The sequence below is a fragment of the Anser anser genome (genome assembly GCF_964211835.1).
Source record: "Anser anser genome assembly, chromosome: 16".
NCBI lineage: Eukaryota > Metazoa > Chordata > Aves > Anseriformes > Anatidae > Anser > Anser anser.
Genome location: NC_139737.1, coordinates 1,782,974 through 1,801,919, shown reverse-complemented (window position 1 = coordinate 1,801,919; position 18,946 = coordinate 1,782,974). Strand labels below are relative to the sequence as shown.

The window sequence follows — 18,946 nt, the reverse complement described above, 5'->3', positions numbered from 1 at the left end:
CTTAGCCAAGCAACCTCTCCCTCTGCAAGCACAGCACCACGAGCAGCTAGCGGCTCTGCTGTCCTGCTGCCCCTCTCAACCTGAGAGCAGCTCCCACCCCAAGTCATCCACTCGCTGCTTCCCCTCCACAGCGCTGCTTCACTCGGTAGTGACTGCCAGAGCTTCCAAGAAGCTGATTCCCGGAGGTATCGCGCTGTAAATCTGAGCCAGCACCACAGCTGCTGCTTTTCCACGTTAGAAGTTTCTCCAGCCTCAGCCCCGAGCGCCAAGGTTACTGACTACAGCCCCACGCCCCAAGCTCAGGAAAGCGGCGCGAGGAAGCCCGAGGCACGTCGGGTCCACCTGCGGCACCAGCGGCGAAGGAGCAACACGCATCGCCTGGAGGAAACGCACGGGCTTGCCCCTGGCTGAGCACAGCTACGTTTCGGGAACCAGCCGGCGCTCAGCTTCTTGAAAAGGAAAAAATCAGACCACAAACACTACTTAACGTGTCACTTTATGAGAAAGCACCCAGTGACCGATGCACAAACAAGTCAGAGGGACCACTGCAGGTGGCTGGGATTCGCCTGACACGCTCGTAACGCACACCTCGGAGCAGAGTTCGGTGCCATGAGACAGAAGGAGTCAGACACATTCACCCGGTTTTCTCCCAAAGGAATGCTTTATTGACAGGTTTCCTCGGTATTTATCTGTAAAGAGAAACAGTTCAAGACCCACGCCCCAGCAGTCCCCGTTTCACTGGCTCTGCTCCTCGCACGGAGGCCAGTTTTAGTCAAACGAGGAGAGCTGGTAAATGACACACTACACTCCACCTACTGCCTAGCGCATCTGCCTTCTACTGCCTCATCGTGTGTCCCCGGATCAGCAGAGGGAAGGGAGTGGGGATGGGGGAAATGGAGATTAATCAGCAGACAAGTGTCAAAACTTGCTTCTCTAAAGAAGGGTCAAAGATGGTCCAGTCCCTCCAGGGTGATAAACTACTAAAACTACCCAGATATGTACACAGGCAAGTCTAAAGACCTGAGCAAGTCCCACTTGGCCTCTAAGGCACAGAAACACTCACTGCAGGTGTATTTATTTGGAGGCATCTTGCCTAGAAGAAGATCAGGCCTCTGTAAGAAAACTTACAATGTTTCAGCTCCTGAGCAATGAGATCGGACATCGGAAGAGCAAAACATCTATCCGCTTTGGGAACTGGTCGAGCTCTGTGACTCTGCCGGGTTTGTACACCACGATTACAGCCGGGGCTTTCAACTGAACAACCCACGCAGTCCCAGTCAGATGTACCAGACGGAGGAGCCCACAGAGAGCAGAGCAGAGTCCCTCCAGCACAGCGTCCCTGTTGCTAGCAACAGCTTTGTCCTCGTTAAACCTGGCCCTGCTGCTAGCAGCCTTCAGGATTTCTTCCTCCAAGAACGAAGGCATAAGCTGAGAAGGGAGAAGCAAGTTTTATACACTCAGGCAACAGAGTGCACCACTGAAAGTTAACACAAGAACTGGCTTATAAGCATGCTGCTACTACTGAACGATGCAAAACTCCAGTGCTCAATATCCAGCTTTATAACCCTTACAGTCCTCTCTATAGAAAAAAAAATCATAAACGAGTAAAGCATAAGGTGATGTAAGGCTTGCAATTCAGTTTCAAAGTCCAAGGGAGCATTTCCCTAATATGATGCCGAAGCTTTTTTTTTTTTAAGCTTTATTTCTTTAAAGTTCGTTGCATTTAAAAATAAAGATTTTAGTTTTGTTAAAGCTAGAGCATTAGTGTAACAACGAGGCAGCTGTTAAGTGAAGTTTCCCTTTTAGGAGCCCAGAAAAAAAAAAACCAACATGTAACTATTTACCCCTTTTAACAGATTTCTCCAAGGAGAGCCAGAGGAAACAGTAACGGGAGAAGCCTGGGAGACCGCTGAGTTGCTACATGGCATGCCCTGAACAGAGAACACAGCCAGAAGCTGAAGCTAAAATGCCCATGCACTCGGCTTCTCCTGTAACTGCCCTCCTCATGCTGCACAGGGCAATTTCTCTGCTCCCAGTTACGACAGACGTGGGAAAACCTGCTTTTTCTATGCCAGCGGCATTTCTGAGCTACTTTAAGGAAACTCCATCTTACGTGCTCTCCCAAAAGGACAGCACAGTGATACATTTCATCTACAAAGTTTAGTGTAAAATATTATTTGTGTACAAAACTTTGCATTCTCTTTATTTGACTTAGATCCAGTAGCAGTGTCTATGAATGGATTATGGATCTCTCCAGACTGGTTCTCAGCCCCTTCATGGATTCGCATGTCGTTGCTGTTGTGAAGATTTGGGAGGGAGGAGGCTTGCTCTTGGAGTTGTGCACAGCTGTGCAAAGCCACATCGCAGGTCTAGAAAGGAGCGTTGTCTTGTGGAGGCTTCTCTCCAGCTCCCGAGGGGGAGTGGAGGCCATCAGTGCTGTTTTCCCTGCTGCCCACCACTCTGGACTGAAAGGAGAGAAGCGAGTTAGGATAACAAGAAAGCAGCACTGAGAACACCAAGGCAATTCTCCCTCGTCAAGGTCACCTGCTGTAGCAAAGACTTCACGTATCTGAGAGGCCATTTGCCCAAATACTAGTCCACAAGAAAAACATCTCAGAAATCAAAGTTTCTGCTTAAAGGCTTCACAATGCGCTTTTCCAAGACAAAGCAGACACTTACCTTTATGGTCCCAACTCTATCTTCAAATGACTTGAAGGTTGCGGAATTCCTTGAAGGATGGGAAGAAGAGGAAAAAAAAGACAAAAAATCAAGACAAGTTAGCTCTTAACTGAACCAAACCGCACCGTGTGACTGGTCTCCCTCGTCATTCCCATGCAATGCCAGCAGCACTCAGAGCACTTGCAGCTCCTCACCACGCTGGCCTTTGGCATAAATACCTCAGGCACACCAGACAAAACACCACGTACAAAAACTCTGAAGGAAAACATTTCTACCATGTGCAATTGCTCAATTGCTCAAGCTGAAAAGTTGAGGAAAAAAAGTCCTAGTTCACTAGGGAATCAGTGCACGATACGGAGAGAAGAAACCAGTCCTCAGCTTTACAAGGCCTCCACCTAAAAGCATGCTTTCTTAAATAATGGAAAATAAAAGATGAAAAAGCATTAAAAACAAGGCTTCAGTTTCCCATACTGCATCCTGCTGGCAGGAAGGGGAAGGGCCATGTCCCTGAACCTATGGGCAGTTCTGTTACTAGAGCAATGGCCATTTAAGTCAGGAAATGCCCATAAAAACCCTGATGTAATGAATTAGTCAGAGGACTTTGTGTTTGTGGCAAAGAAAGCCAGGTCAGTTGTAAGCACGGGGCTGCTCTCCCTGGGCAAGGCTGCCTAAGCACCAGGAGCTGGGCGACGACGAGCCTCATCTCGGTTATCGCTGCGCAGAAGAATCACTTTATACCCGCGCCCACAAAATAATTTCTGTCAATCTGGAGTGAGGATGAGCAGAGAGGGGGCATCTGTGGGCCTCGTCCAGCTCTGGCAACCGTTTCTCCTACAAGATCCCCATCTAACGCACCGCAAGGGCACGCCGAGAAGGGCACTTAGCTTCCAAGCTGGAGGTAGAAGGTTCAAGTTAGGATTCCTCTCGGTACGAGCAACGGCTGTGCTGTAAATTGCCAGAGGAGGACTGTAATCCCTCCCCTCCAGGGACCTCTGAAAGCTGCGAATTTCAATTAGACTTTGGTACAGTTGCAACACTGCACTTAGCCTGAAAACAACACAGGTGCTAATGGCCATAAAGAGAGATTGGGTAAAAAAAAAGCCCCAAATTGCTCAAACTGCGGGACACAATTACCCCACCGCTCCCTGCCGGAGCAAAGCACTTGCACAAATCAGAACCAAAGCTCCGACGGATGACGGTCAGCCGCACTTTCCCACCGCCCCCCCAAGGAAGCAGGTCTCTGTGACGTTACCTCATCGCAGGCATACTTATCGAGTGGCGAATGGAGTAACTGCTACTCGGAAGCATTCAGGAGGAGGAGGAAAAAGGTAAGTGGCAATTTTAAACAGACACCACGCAAGAGCAGCGCGCCCCTAGTCCCACGCGCTTACTGTCCATACACGGGCAGCTGCAGACTACTGCAGTGAAAAAAGCTAGATTTCTTCCCTTATTTAAAAGCCGCAGCCCAGAACCAGTTTTCCAGTCATGGGACTGTAAACATGAGTATTTATTTAACTGCTATTATTTGGAAAATGCAAACAAAACAAGCCACACATCTCATTTAAAAACTTTCCTAAAAACTGGGTGCAGACAGGTTTGCTCCTGTCAGCACACAGAAATCACTCCCCCCAGTGAGATATTTAGAAAAGGGTTTTCAGCCACACAGGAGGTATCTCACCCGTTATCAAGGACAACTTTTAAAAGAAGCAGAGACAACTACAGGGGACAAAAAACGCGCACAACTGGCTTGTCTGTATTGAGTTACACAAACGAGTAAGTTTTACTGGTAAAGGTTTCCTCCAAGCAGTAGTCCCAGAACAAGGCTGACAAGGACACAAAAGGCATGCAGCGAGTGCTCCCAGAAGGTGTGCTGAATTTGTACTTTGAGCTTGGCAAACTGTTAGAAGTACTCAGAGCGACACTGCCCTGCAGTTAAGACTCTTCTAGCTGCAGCTGTATCGTACGTCAAGCTGCGCTGCAATTGCAGCTGTGATACAGAAGTGAATCCCCGGGCACTGCACTGAGCTAGGTTTCCCAATCCGTGCCGGAGATGGAGGCATGGCTTAACTAATCAGCTTCCCCTTTAACACCTACGAGGGCCTGGCACAGAAACATCTGCTCTTCGAGCAACCTTGAAGAGTACCTTACCTAAAGGAATGCGAGAAGGGGTGAGCCCTGCGAGCAGCCACGGACAGCAGAGAGAAAAGGGAAGCAACAGTCAGACACTTGTGCACATCCCAACAGCAAGCGCAGGGCAGCTGAGCACGGTCATAGGATCACGGGACAGTAAAGTCACCTAACCATGAGGAAGCCTCTTAAAATAAATTAGAGAAGCAGGCAAAAAAAAACCAATTGCTTTTCATTAAATCAAATAACCCAAGCTAAGAGGTTTTTCAGAGGACCATACCAGCACCTACTCACCCTTACACATTGCTGTCAATTTTTTTTAGAGCTTGTTTTCCTAAACTGAGGTTTTTACCAAGTGCTAGCTAATTTGGCACAAAGATTTCCTTCCCCCCAAGCTCTGACATGAGGACAGCCCTGCCAGGCTTTCTGCTTGAGAACTTCTGTAACAGTAACCTGCAATGGATGCCCGCGCGTTATCTTGCCAAGTGTGCAGATCTCAAAGTCACCGCTCAGAGCAAACATACCTCAGCATAATAAAGATAAGAGTCTCTGTATAAAAGGCATTGCGCATACCCAACAACCTGGTTGCCCATTTTTTAAGTTTCAAGGCAAATTATCCCCCACCAGGTTGCCAATTTCCGCACCCAATTCTGCAGTGCATCTCAGGGGTCTGAAATGTCGGAAATACCAGCCCAAGCTTTCCTTCTTGCACTAGTGGGATTACCAGGGCGTTCTAACAGGGCTTCTCCTACCAGAAGCAGTGTTTTATTCCACTTAGACACCATTTTTGTCTTGGCAGCAGAGAAGCAGTCATGGCAAGTCGGATCTGAAGTACTTGGCAAGGAGCACAAGGGCTTTTCCTTAGAGCCAGAGCAACAACGTTAGACTTTGTGATTTCATTTCCCCACGCATCCAAGTCAGCTCTTTGGCAAGGCAGACTCCTTGAAATGCTGTCTTTGCCTGTGAAATAAATTAACTTCCTACTGCTTTTTGCTAAAGAACGCAGACAGACATGCCCATGCACCATGCTGCCCTGCATGCAACACCACAAGCACCGACAGACACATTCAGCACCTTGGCCTGGACCTAGCAGCGACCCTTCTCCTCTAGTCATGAGGATTTAAAGTCGCTATAAATCCCTGACTTTGCAGCCACCTTCGGGGCTCAGGCTCGCATTTCATAATGAATTTGCTCGTAGTATGATACGCAGTAGCAAACTCCATCAGACAACACAAAATGTATTGGGCTAGAGACAAAACCACAAAGCAAGCGGTCAACTGCCAAAAAGAAAACTCTTTCAATTTGCAGTTTACTGGGGTCAGTAAAATGCAGGAACAGAGCGTCTGCAAGCCAACTTGTTTTCTAACTGTAAGTGGAGATAACAGTAAGAGCTTAATTGGCCAAGATTCGCAAAAATCCCACCCATTAATTAAGCTACATTTTCTCTCCTCATGGCAACCTAATAGAGTAACAGCATTAATACACTTAGCGTACGGTTATTGCATTAACTTCACAATCTCTCCTTAAAACACTCCTAAATGTTGAAGCTGTGGATTGCGACCAAAATGCAGCAACCCCGAAGGTTTAACCCAGGGACACGTTACTGGTATTTCACACCATTTCAGTCCAAGCATTTCTGATGAAATTATGACTACGCCCTCTGCGTGTCCGAGGCGTTTGTCCCATTCATCACGCCTTCCTTGCATTTATCAACCGGTGAAGGCTGACTAAACAAGGAAATCCCTTCTGTTATCTCAACACTTCCAGTGCTGGAAAATAAACCTCCGTTACAAGTGAATTTGGAGCGTAAGAGGAAAAAGCAAGTACAGTAACTGAGGTTGCAGCACAGGCTCTGAGGCCTGGAACAGAGATTCTCTAAGGACAGAGATCATCCCCATGCATTCAGAGAAGTGATCACAACAATAAACCAGATTCACTCCTTGTAAGCTCTGATCACATATCAGAACACCATTTACACTTTCACCTGGCAGGGGTAGCAAATGGGATGGTCCCTGCAGAAGCTTATGCTCAAAGTTAAACTTAATTCAGAATCAGAAATATCAAGACTTGAATGCAGCACGGGAGACAGAATTCTGTTTATATATGCACAGAAAAACTAAAAGTTTTCTACAAAAAAATAATTATCATTACTGCGTTCCCCCACACAGGGCCACAAATTCAAAGCGAATTCTTCTGAAATAAATTTGGCAGGGATTCCCTCAATTTATAAGACAGAAGCTGCCTCTGTTTTGTGGTATAACCCCCAAGGTATTATCTGTAAGAACGAATACAGGCTTTTAAATTGGTGATTAATGCTGAGCAATACCACTGCTGCAGAGGTCTGACGTGTACGCAGTCAGCCAGGCCAGCATCCACAGCCAGCATTTGCACCAGGACTATGTCGGGCCAGCTCTGCCACCAGGAGTAGCCGTTCAAATTTCGCTTGGCCGTGCATCCCCTCCCTCCATCGGGTGCTCCTGGGATGGCACAAACATTTGTGTAGCCTCGTGGTGAAATGGATTTTGCCAGCAAAGAGAGGACGGGCAGAACCAAGGCTGTCAGAACAGCTGCTTCTGGTGGCGATGCTGGTTCAGGAGGTCCCCACGCGGTCTAAGGAGGACAGCTCCCATCCCTCTGTCACAACAGCCTGAGCAGACTGCAGAATTTAGAGATTTACCACGTTTACTTCAACATTATCAGTTTAGGAAAATCTATTACCACCACATCTTGCGCCAGTGTCTGTCTGCTGTGTCTCAAGTGATTACACATAAGTCTCTTCTTCCAACAGACAATGTCGTTTCCAGGAAAGAAAAATTAAAACTTGAATACTGGAAGGGGTAGGAAGCCAACTAGTCCTCTGCCAAATTCAGAGAAGTGAGCTACTGAAAACACTCACCAATGACTACCCTCCAGAAACACAGCAAATAACTCGATGAGGAGGGATCTAGAATAAATCAGCACTATGTGATCAGAGGCCAACAAGTTCTTACCACTTGGGTACTCCCAGCCACAGCGGAATAGGAAATTCCCTACAAAGAATGACAGCTACCCATTCAATCCAAGATCTGGCACGTTATATTAAATACAAGCTCTAAGGATACTTCCTTAATAATCCAGATAGCTCGTTTATTCAGAATTAGCTCCCAATTCCAAGAAAAGCGTAGGCAACGTATTTTGCATGAAAACCTTGCACACCACCATTAATGGGGAAGCAACCTTCAGCTTTCATTTCTAAAGATCAGGAAAATCCCAGTGCTAACCTTCAGCTCTGTACAAATGAAGAACTCCCAGAGCAAGAACCTCAGCCAGCAACTGAGGAACCAGCCCCCGACTTTTCAACTGAGAACAGTTTAAACTTGCAACTATTTCAGCTGCCATCTAAAGGAATCTAGATAATCACCAACACAAGAAGAAATTTCTGATGTTATCACGATCTGAGCAATTGATGATTCCAAGCTACATGATGTAACTGTGCTCAGAAGGCACGTTGTCCTTCTTCATGGAAAACTGACACACAGCGGCTTGGAATTGCATGACAGGCAGCATCCAGACTTTGTCACATTTTGAAGTGTAAGAGAGCACAGCGATGACGACCTCCTTCTAACCTTAACCCATAACACTGAGAAACCACACCTCTGTAACACAACAGTGAACGGAAAAGGTGAACTTTAATTCTACTTTCTTATATGTGGTGCAAAAGCTGCAGCGAAACCGTAACGGTAAAAGGGGGAAGGGATGTTCTGTCAGTTCTGCTAAGCTGAATTCAACGCCTTGGAACGGGTTTTACCCATCCACCAGTCTTTAACAAGTGTTTAACCTGTCCTGAACTACGATGGACAAGGTCACACTGAAGGTAGTCCACCAACTGCAAAGCGCTGCCAACTGAGCAGAAAAATGGAAAAAAGCCTAGTTATTGTCTCAAGTCTCGTTACCGTTTGAAACCGAGATCAAAGCACCACAGCACAAAGCAGAAATCTTACCTCATGTCACCAAGTTTCCTGCTGATAACAGAACCTACATTGGAAAGGGCTGCTGAAGTCTTCTGTCCTGCCTGGGAAAGGGTTTCCTGGGTCTTCTTATAACTAAGTGGGGAAAAAAACAACAACCAATAAGCTGGACTAACAGGGTTAGGGTTGAAAGCAAGAAGCATCCCCCCATTTTGAAAAAAGAACCCAAAGTAAGGAAAGAAGCTGGATTAGTGAGCTGCACTGACCTCACTGAAAGAGCCCCCTCCAGTCTTGCATATATCAAAGACTTGAAGTTTTACGAAGGCAGCAAGTGCAGGACTAACCTTTCCATACACTCACTTGGGTTCTCTTACTATTTTACTATCCATTCTTAAATCTAACAAACATTTGCCAAAAAAAAGCCAATTTTCCATGTGGAAGCTCTAATACCACAGCATTATACCCCACCTGCTCTACGAATCTCTTTTGGAATCTTTGAGAAAACAAGCTTAGGAATTTATTCCATTACACGCTTGTAGTCCTGAAGAAGTTAATAGCGTTTGTTGTAGCGTTAGGGTATGGAGGAAAGAAGCGAGTCTACCATCATTACATAGAAACAGAAACACAAGAAGCAGCACCACCTCTACAATGCAGTTTAGAATGAAATTGATAGAGAAGTTTCCTATCAGTTACCATTAACCACTTCAGTGTTTAAGTCGGTCTGACAGCTTGCATTTGTCAGCTGCTTACATCTGAGTTTATGCAAGAGCTGGCAAAGACAGACACTTGAGGCCTTCTCATTTGACGGAAACCAAAGTTCTAGGTACAAAGACTCTTCAAGCCGTTTTCTTTAACTAAGCTATTCCACAGCTGGTGATTAACATCTAGATTTGTGGCGTTCTTCAAACTGTAAAAAAGACTCGGGATGGAAAACAATTCTAATAATTTAAGCCAAGTTTTCTTACTCCAAATATATAAGCTTACTTTTTTGCTCAACTGTAAAATTTAGAAGGACGTTTATAAACAGAGTAGAATATCCCGAGTTGGAAGGGACCCACAAGGATCCTGGAGTCCAGCTCCTGGACTAACGTTAACAGTCCGTTCTCACCTCTGAGCTCCCGAGGCTACCAGTACCACGATCCGCCCCTGGTGCTGAGCCCTCTCACAGGACTGGATTCACAGCTGTCTACCAGAGACATCGAAGACCTTGCGCTCACTAAAACGTGTTGTGCTTACTCCACTTCTGCCTGGCACTCAGCTCTCTCAGCTTAGCACTGAGCACCAGAGCAGCGACGAGGAACAGTTTACAGAATCAAACGACACCATCCCACCATGCACGCCCTGAACACTCTGAGCTATGAAGTTGAGCTTCAGGAGATAAGAGACTTTCCAACCGTTTTTTCCCCACGTGACAGCAGTATTCTTCAAACAACTGAAATTTAGCACTCAAGCGCTACTCCTTTTGCCTCAGCATGCTCCTTCGTGATGCCAGCACAACTGCATGCTGACAGTGATTTAAACAGGGAAACAATCCGGCTGAAATAGAAGCTTGGAATGAAAAATAAATTAAAAAAAAAAAAAGATAGCAGCCAGATCGGTTTGCCAGTCTAGTCCTGCATCCACAGCTCCCGCACGTACACACGCACCTCCACCACTGCAGCACAGGAGGCAGAGCCAGGAAAGCGCCGCTGAGATGAGAAGCTCGTTAACCCAGAACTGCCATCGACACAGATGTGGAGCTGCATCTGTGACAAGCAGGGACCAGGTTCTACAAGCCTTCAGTGCAACTTACCTACACCCAGCTCCGACCCAGAAGCCACAACTACTCTCCTGCAAGCAACACAGCTAGGTTCACCATCGCCATAAATTCACAGTCACCCGCTTTCCTCCCTTAATGCCAGCGTAAAGCACACTGGAATAATCCAAATCTGGGAGTAATAAATATGAGCTGTCATTAATACCTTGCTTTACGAACAGGCAAGTGGCTGCAGAAGTGATCTCTGCCCTGCGGTACTCAAACCCTTTGCTGCATCCCTCTCCCATAAACCCTGCCAGGGAGGGGCCAGGCCTGCATCCTCAAATCCTTCTTTATCCACTAATGCCAGCCTCCGCTCGCTCTGATCCAGCAGTCCCCGCTCGTACCGTCTAAGTCACCTTGCGTCCTGGTTACAACAAAACTGGAGCAAGAGAGAGAGAGGAGCGGCACCTACTAGGAAATTCAGCAGAGCCCCAAAATGCCATAAAGCAAACTGGGTGCTTCTTAGCTATTATGTAGAGAAGCTCCAAGAAAACAGGAGAGAGGAGGCATTTGCATAACAAGCCCAAAACAACCAACTAAAACCTTATCTTCAGTTTTCTTGAACTCGGCTCCTAGCACTTACTGAGCAATGGAATTGCTGGAAATTGCTGGAAATGAAATTTACTGACAATGGAAACAGAAATTTTGCTCATTTTCTGAAGTGCTGCCAGAATCGTACCCTTAACCCCCCTCGCCTCTCCATTTTAATTGGCACCTACCTCGTTAGCATGAATTGTCACTCTGCCTAATGCCAAAGCAAGCAGGAAAACTAGCGTGCCACAGCTAGCCAGGCCCTGAGCATTCTACAGAAGAACGTTTCCGCCAGATCCTTCTGGCGCTTGTTAAGCACAAGGAAACAGATATAATGAGAATTTTTCTATTCTAGCAGGCACACCCAGGGAGGAACTCTGAGTAACCACCACTGCAGTCAGTCCCAGCGTTGGCAAGCATAAACATAAAGGTCACTCTACTTAGCAAGTGAAATAGTGAGAATTTACATCTTCTTAATCTAGAAAACATCCACAGAACACAGCAAGTAGAACCTGCATACCTGATTTTTTTTTCGATACTCCTACTTTTTATCTACTCTCATCTTTCACCCATCTTATGAAGAAGACTTATCCACAAACACTGACAACAAGAAGCCAGCTCGAAGGACTCAATTTCATACATACTCCAGAGAACAGGAAAACCTGGCCTACCCAAGACCTACCTCATCATGGTTGAAATCAATTCAGAAAGCAACGACACGATCTATCTGTTCCCACCACATTACTGCAAAGGATTCCCCTACGAGCTGTGGAAAACATGCAGCGAGAAGGACAAAGGCCAACTTTCATAATATGCTTCCATAACTTAGTCCAGATGCGAATTTAATTCCAGACACTTAATAAAAACCTGGCTGAGAGACTTTTGCAGCCAGCAAATGGAGTACAACAGCAGTGAGCTTTAAGCTGTTTGCATCCATTTGGAGCCCCAGAATGACAGAACAGCTGCCTTGGACGCTAAAGCTCTATTTGTTCTCATCAGGTACCATAGCAAAAAGAAAGGCTCTTGCTCCCCAAAGAGCACGTTAAGTGGTAAGAAGAGATCAGCCTGTCTATTCCACAGCTTGTCAGCTGAAGTTATGAAACCTGGCATGCAGCTCTCGGGTACCCAGTGGCTTCAGCCAGTTCTCCTCTGAGAGCAGGCCGGTGGCTGAAGATTATCACTTGGACCGCAGTGAAACCGTTCAGATACTGACCTGAGGAAAAGCTCCCTCTCCCAGAAGAGACAGTTATCAGGTTAAAAAAGTGAAAGCTAGAAAAAAAGAAATGCTTAAATAGATCTAGGCGAAGCAGAGGACTGCGAGCAGGGGCACAGAACATTAGAGGCAGCAGACTGTCATGAAAGCATTTGTTAATGCTGAAGGTTAAGACACTCACGCTTCTGATTGAGTTAATTTTTCATTCCAGTCCTCCAGTGTGCTGCTGGCTGAAAGATATCTACAAACACAACGGAGGTTAGATACAGTGCCAAGATTCATGACAGATGCTTCTTTCGACACTTTCCACATTATTAGTGTCTCTTTCCACTTACAGTATCTTAGGTTTTATTTCTCTGACGATGCCTTTCCACCTTCTCTGTTACAGCCAGAAGGAAGGGAGCTGCTGTTTGAGAGGCAGGAAGACACCCAAGCTCTGCTTTCTTTCTTATTTAAGCACCTTCAAACACTTTGCACAAAGAAAGCCTGCAGTTTAGGTGTCAGGAATTGAGAGACTTCAGATCTTCTCTTCCCTTCCTAAATACTGCATGGCAGCTACCTACTAAAAGCTAAAAGCACAGAGCAGTGAATTAAGCAGAGAGCCAAAAAATCTGACTGCTGCACCAAAAGCTGTATTTTATCAATATAGTGTGACCTTGACAAACTGCTAAACTGCACTTCATTTTCTCATCTTTAGAAATCATGCTTTCCTACACCTAAAACAGTATCTTGGGAGTTGCGAGAATAAATACTGCATGTACAGAACAAATACAAGTACTACAAAGCGTCTGCTAGCTCAGACAACACGTAGAAGTGTTCAGAGGACGTAGCATATTGCAGGCAGTTCCTGTCACCCCAGAAATAAAACTATCCCCAATTAGATCAGAACTGTCTTTGCCTACTGATGGGAAACTTCCAACTCACATTTCTGCTTTGCTAAACAACCACCTCCTTAAACACAACATGCCGAAGGGAGAGAATCTTCAGTGTAGAAAACATTCAAGGTCTCCCTTATGTTCAGCTAAAAAACAAGAATCAAAGCGATTCGTGTCTAACGAAAACAGAGGTCTAATATGCTACAGAATATATCCTAGGGTCAAAAATAGCCAGCTGCATTTGTCACCTGCTTGTATGTACTGCCAGACTAAAACCCACTGCTTTCTAGCGTTTGACTGCAGCAGAAAGGTTCACGTGCACCAAACCCCCCAGTCATGGTGTTACAGCTTGCAAAAGCTAATATATACATATTTATATTTGCACAGCCCCTATTTTCAGCTACAGGTTAATGCCTTCAAGCATCTTCTCTCCCCTGTGGCCATACAGAAAGTCAGTAAGGAAACTGATTCCACATCTGACGAGAAGAGAAATAGTTTCATAGCAAATACAGAGGTTTGCTAATAAGACGTCTGATTACAATAAATTAACCTAACAGTGATCAGCTAAACTGAAACTGTGGTTGATTTGTCACGTCATTCTTTAATGAAGTGTGGTCTGGTAACTGATTGGAATTTTTCTTCTGCAATGGCAGGACTAAGAGAGAGATGACAGCAGTAACTTTCACTCAACTCCTCTGCAACTGAGGGATGCTTAGAGCTGGAAGTCAGGCATGCTGCTGCCAACAGTCCTGACTGCAGCTTTACCACGCCTCCAGCTCCCTATCAACCCCTGACGCCTGTGAGAACAAGGAGCAGCACAAATTGGGGAACGCAGCAAGGAGCAAGAAGGTGTTGCTGAGGAGCCCGAGGCACTCACAAGTCAGACTGTGTCACTTTGTCATTCCACTCTCCAAGTTTCTCAGATGTTTTCACATAACTAGAAACAGAAAGTGTTAATGAATATAACTTTTAATATTCATTTTTAGAAGACAATGATGCATTTCAGTTACAAAGGAGTAACAGAAATCGAGTGTGGGGGGGGGGTAGGAGGGAAGACGAGGAAGAAAAGAACAAACAGAGATTAACAGCTCAAAGATCTGCCCTGCAGTAGCACTGTCAGTAACTCCAAATTCTAGTTAAGTTACACGTGACTTTTTAGACCAAATGATATCCCTGGGGGTACGAAGGGCCCCTTATACCTGGGCATAACTGCAGGGTTAAACTTACCCCTTTGCCTCTCCTTTTGGCACTGTGACTGTACCTTTAGTACCTGTTGAGGAGCAGTCAGCCTGATTTCAAACGTTCTTTAGGCAGAGATGCCTCTGCATACAGCATTGATGGCACAGTAATACAGATTTTTTTTTCTTAGAATACACAGACTTTTTAAATTCGAGCTATATGGCCCAGAAACCAGATTTCTGAACTAACACACCGTAACACTTTTAAGCTACCTAACCTCAGGAAGTTAGCTCAGTGAACTTTAGCACTTTTTGCACTTCTCTTTGAGCTTGAGTTCAGAACGAGGTAGCAGCAGTCTATGCCTCACAGAAACGGGCAGAAGTACGCAAACCGAACTGTTAAGTGGTGATCTAGGTTTCTAACGTTATACAAAAAAGCACCCAGCAACAATTTATCCAGATCACAGATATTAAAGTTCCATTTGCACTGACACGAGATCAATTAAATTAATATTTTAAAATAAATTAATAATTGAAATTAAATTTTGTTTGTTTTTTAAATGCTCTTTACATATTCATCACAGCAAAAGCCTTCAGACACTTGGAGAAGCCCTGGAACATGCTGCAGGGGAATAATTGCTACAGAGCAACATTTAAATGCGAAACGTGCATCACAAGCAACACTTACGCGTTGGAGACTTGTACATCGTGCCAGCTTTTAGACAGGTTTTGCTTCAACCCATCCAAGGGAGTCAAACCCAGCTTCCTCTTCAACTCTCCACAGTGCCTCTCTTTAGCAGCCAGAACTTGTCTAAGAGTACCAATTTCTTCCTCAACCTTAGAAAGAGATAGACACAGATCTCAATATCACAGTTTAATAAGATTTTGAAAATTAAGTCAACTTTCCACCTCCCTCAAAACTATTACAGTTTTACCAACGTGAATACAGAGAATTGGTAGAAGCTTCAGGTGCACACAAAACAATTCGATTAAACATGAATGGTGTTGGAGCGGCAGGCCTGTGGCTCAGACTTCAGTTGGAAAAACATCCATAGAAGTCGCCAAACTGGTGACTTAATGGTAGCAAGATTAACAGAACAGCATCGTAATTTCAACAGAAAATACCATTTAAAAGAAAAGATCAGTTGCCAAATACTTGTTAACTATGGTTTCAAATTTATGATTCTCTTCCCCTGCTGCCATTAGAACAAAGAGCTTTCCCCTCAGAGATATTTCTTACAAGATTTTCAGAATACTCTGGAGTTGTTTCAGGGCAGAGAGGGTTCATTTCTACTTTTAATTAACTGCAGCTTACCAGCAGCTGCATGACCATGCAAAACAGCGAAGTCCTCCCTTGCTAGAACATATGAATCAGGGAACCACCGTGAGATTCTTAAATGGAAGAACAGACTACATAAGAACAACCAAAATTACCTTCAGCTATATTTCAGATACAAATTATAAGCTGACCTTTAAAACTCGGAAGGTGCCTACGATTTGGGACATTACATTACAAGCTCTCAGCTTTTCAAAAGTATATGGGCACCAAAAACAACTGCCTGTAACGTGTAATAAATATTTAAGAGAAAAGACAGAAGAAGAAAGCACATTAAGTATGCCATTGTCTCGGTTTCATAAGAGAGTTTCATTTGCATACCGCTTGCCTAAAGTGTTTTCTTGCTTCAAGTACAGCTACAAGTCTGGATGAATTTCACTGCATCAAAGGCCCTGCACTTCCTGAGAGCTCTAAATTAAGATGTTCTGGGAAAGAGCGTGCAACATCACGCACTGTTTGAAGTGGCTGCCAGCTTTGCTGATTTTAACAAAGCGCTGGGAGACGCATGGGTAACGCCGCCATAAGAAGCGAAATAAAACCCCCGAGCCCCGCTCCTGTGGCACCCCAAGTTCTTGCCCTTTCCACCCCCCAGCACGACGTGGCTGCGGCTCTCCCTACCTTGGCGATCTCGGCTCTCAGCTCCTCTTCCTCGGCGGCCGTCAGCCCCTCAGGTGCCGCGGTCCTGGCGGCGGCCGCGCCGTCCACGGGCACGTCGGTCATGGCGTCGGCCAGCAGACCTTTGTTGGGAGAGTTAAGGTTGATATCTGCCGCAGACGAGAAGCACACACGGTGAGCGGGCGGCAAGCGAGGACGCGTCCCCCAAACCCGCCCGGGGAAGGCCAAGGACGGGAAGAGGAAGGGGAACCGCGCCCGGCCGGCCCCGCGCCGGCTGTCGGACAGCCCGGGGCAGCGGGGAGAACCGGCAGGGCACCGGGACCCCTCCCCTCAGGGCACCGGGGACCCCCCCTCACGGCACCGGAACCCCCATTCACGGGGCTGGGGGGACCCCCTCACGGCACCGGGGACCCCATTCACGGCACTGGGGGTGACCCCCAAACGCCCCGGGGGACCCCTTCACGGCACCGGGGGGACCCCCCTCACGGCACCGGGGGGACCCCCATCACGGCACCGGGGGGACCCCCATCACGGCACCGGGGGGACCCCCATCACGGCACCGGGGCCTGCCTCACGGCCGCCTCTCCCCTCACGGAGCTCCCCCGGGGTTCTCCCCGTTTCCCCCCCAACCCAGGCCGAGGGGTTTAGCCCCGGGGGGATCCGAGCGCAGGCCCCGTCCCGCCGCGGCCGCCCCTACCCTGGCTCGCGCCCTCCATGGCGGCGCCCAGGCCCAGGCCCCGGCCCCGTCCAGCCGCCGCCGCCGCCCCCGTGACGCGCTCAGCGCCGCGCCGCCCGCCCGCTTCCGGGGGGGCGCGGGGAGAGCGCGTCACCCGCCGCGTCGCCATGGCAACGGCGCCACCTTCCCCCCTGCCCTCCCTCACGCGTTTGGATGACGTCATAGCGTTGATATGACGTCATATGTGGCTGGGGTCGCGTCATATGGGGTTGGGGTGACGTCATAGGGCTGCACCCCCCCCCCCCCAGTTACCCCCAGAGCCCCCCCCTCAAGCCCATGGTGGCTTCTTTGTCTGCTCCCATCGTTGCCGGCCCCCGTTCAGCCCAGAGCCGCTGCAGGGAGGCCAAAAGGGGAGGGCTCGGCCTCCCCTGGGCCTCCCCCATGGCCTCGCTCCCCAGCGTCCCGCAGCGGCTCCGGGTGCCCCTTCCCCAAACACGGGGGCTGCGGTGGGGCACCCACTGGCTGCCCGCACCCTCACTGAGACGAGGAGGCGATGGCAGGGCCGAGGAGCTCACCCCGCAGCCGGCGGCGGCACCTCATGGCACCTCACGGCACCTCATGTCACCTCACGGCACCTCACGGCACCTCACGGCACCTCATGGCAGCTCACGGCACCTCATGGCACCTCACGGCAGCTCATGGCACCTCACGGCACCTCACGGCACCTCATGGCAGCTCACGGCACCTCATGGCAGCTCACGGCACTTCACGGCACCTCACAGCATCTCACAGCACCTCACGGCACCTCACGGCACCTCACGGCACCTCATGGCACCTCACGGCACTTCACGGCACCTCACAGCATCTCACGGCACCTCACGGCACCTCACGGCACCTCATGGCACCTCACGGCACCTCACGGCACCTCACGCCCTCCTGCCTCTTCTCCTCCATCTCTGGGCAGCCCCAGCGGTTCCCAGGGGATGCTCGCAGCCCTGGTGCTGAGCCTCGGCCAAACCCCCCCCGGCTGTGACGCCCCGGCTCCTGCCACGTTTCTGGGAAGCGCTCGGCAGCCATCACAAGGGCACCGGGGAAGCCCTGGGCAGCTGATGGAGGACGTGCAACCCGTCCCGCTGAAAGCCCCGCGGCGCGGTTACACCGTCGTTGCCAGCCACTTTCATTTTCAGGGCCGTTTCCACCTGGTCTATTTTCATTGCCCAAGACGAGCCTGAAAAGGGAAGCGAATATAAATGGGGAAATGTGCATTAATTTTTCAGAGCCGTTTTCCAGCGGCGCTCGGTGGGCACCGAGCAGAGGGGCCGCGCCCGGGGCTCGCGAGAAAATAAAAAGCTGCTGGAAAAAATAAAAGCTGCTGGAAATACCCTGCCAGGAGCTGCGCACGTCGCCTCGGAGGAGGGCCCCGTCTTCCCGAGGTCACACAGCCGCACTGCCCGTCCTGGATGTTCCCTTTTGAAAAAGACGGGGAGCATTTTAAGAGCTCGACTTTTTATTATTGGTTTTATCGGGGGCGGGGGTTGCTTTGAAGTTCGGGCCCTTGGCACAAGGTTGGGCTCAGTGGAAACCCAGGGAGCAGCCGAGAGCTGAGCCCGAGGGGAAATGCAGGCAGGGCCTGGGCTCCCGGCAGCCCCGGCCCCGAGAGATGGAGGCAGCAGGAGGCGCTGGGAGGTTCTGGCTCGCAGGGAGCCGCCGCGGCCTCCGACAGCTCCGCCAGGCACAAAAACCCGATTCAGCGTCCAGCAGCGCCGGGCTGCCAGCGAGCAGGGTGTGCCTCGTCGGCAGGCGGAGGATCGCCCTCCGAACGCCCGCTGCTCCCACCGCCGATTTTGCCGCACCTTCGAGCACTGGGTTTTAATTAAACATATCCCAGCGCCCGCTCGCTCGTTCCCTCTCTCAGCCCCTGGATGCGCGTTGGGTCGGGGAAGTGGCAATGCTGCATTTGGGGCGGAAAAA

At 48.5% G+C, this 18,946-nt stretch overlaps 1 protein-coding gene across 6 annotated transcripts; it reads right to left on the bottom strand.

Moving 5' to 3' along the window:
• Window positions 1-642: 642 nt before the first annotated feature.
• On the bottom strand, window positions 643-17,213 carry TPD52L2 (TPD52 like 2). 6 transcript variants are annotated; one of them, XM_083801116.1, is made up of 8 exons: window positions 16,997-17,213; window positions 16,303-16,448; window positions 15,037-15,185; window positions 14,048-14,107; window positions 12,477-12,536; window positions 8,787-8,888; window positions 2,680-2,728; window positions 643-2,465 (listed from the first exon to the last, which is right to left on the bottom strand). In XM_083801116.1, exons 1-8 carry the CDS (start codon window positions 17,196-17,198, stop codon window positions 2,370-2,372), a joined length of 864 nt encoding a protein of 287 aa, XP_083657242.1. In that variant the 5' UTR covers window positions 17,199-17,213; the 3' UTR covers window positions 643-2,369. The 6 variants fall into 6 exon arrangements, with proteins under 6 accessions (XP_083657242.1, XP_083657243.1, XP_083657244.1 ...); XM_083801117.1 differs by having other exon boundaries at window positions 16,303-16,421; XM_083801118.1 differs by lacking the exon at window positions 12,477-12,536.
• Window positions 17,214-18,946: the final 1,733 nt, after the last annotated feature.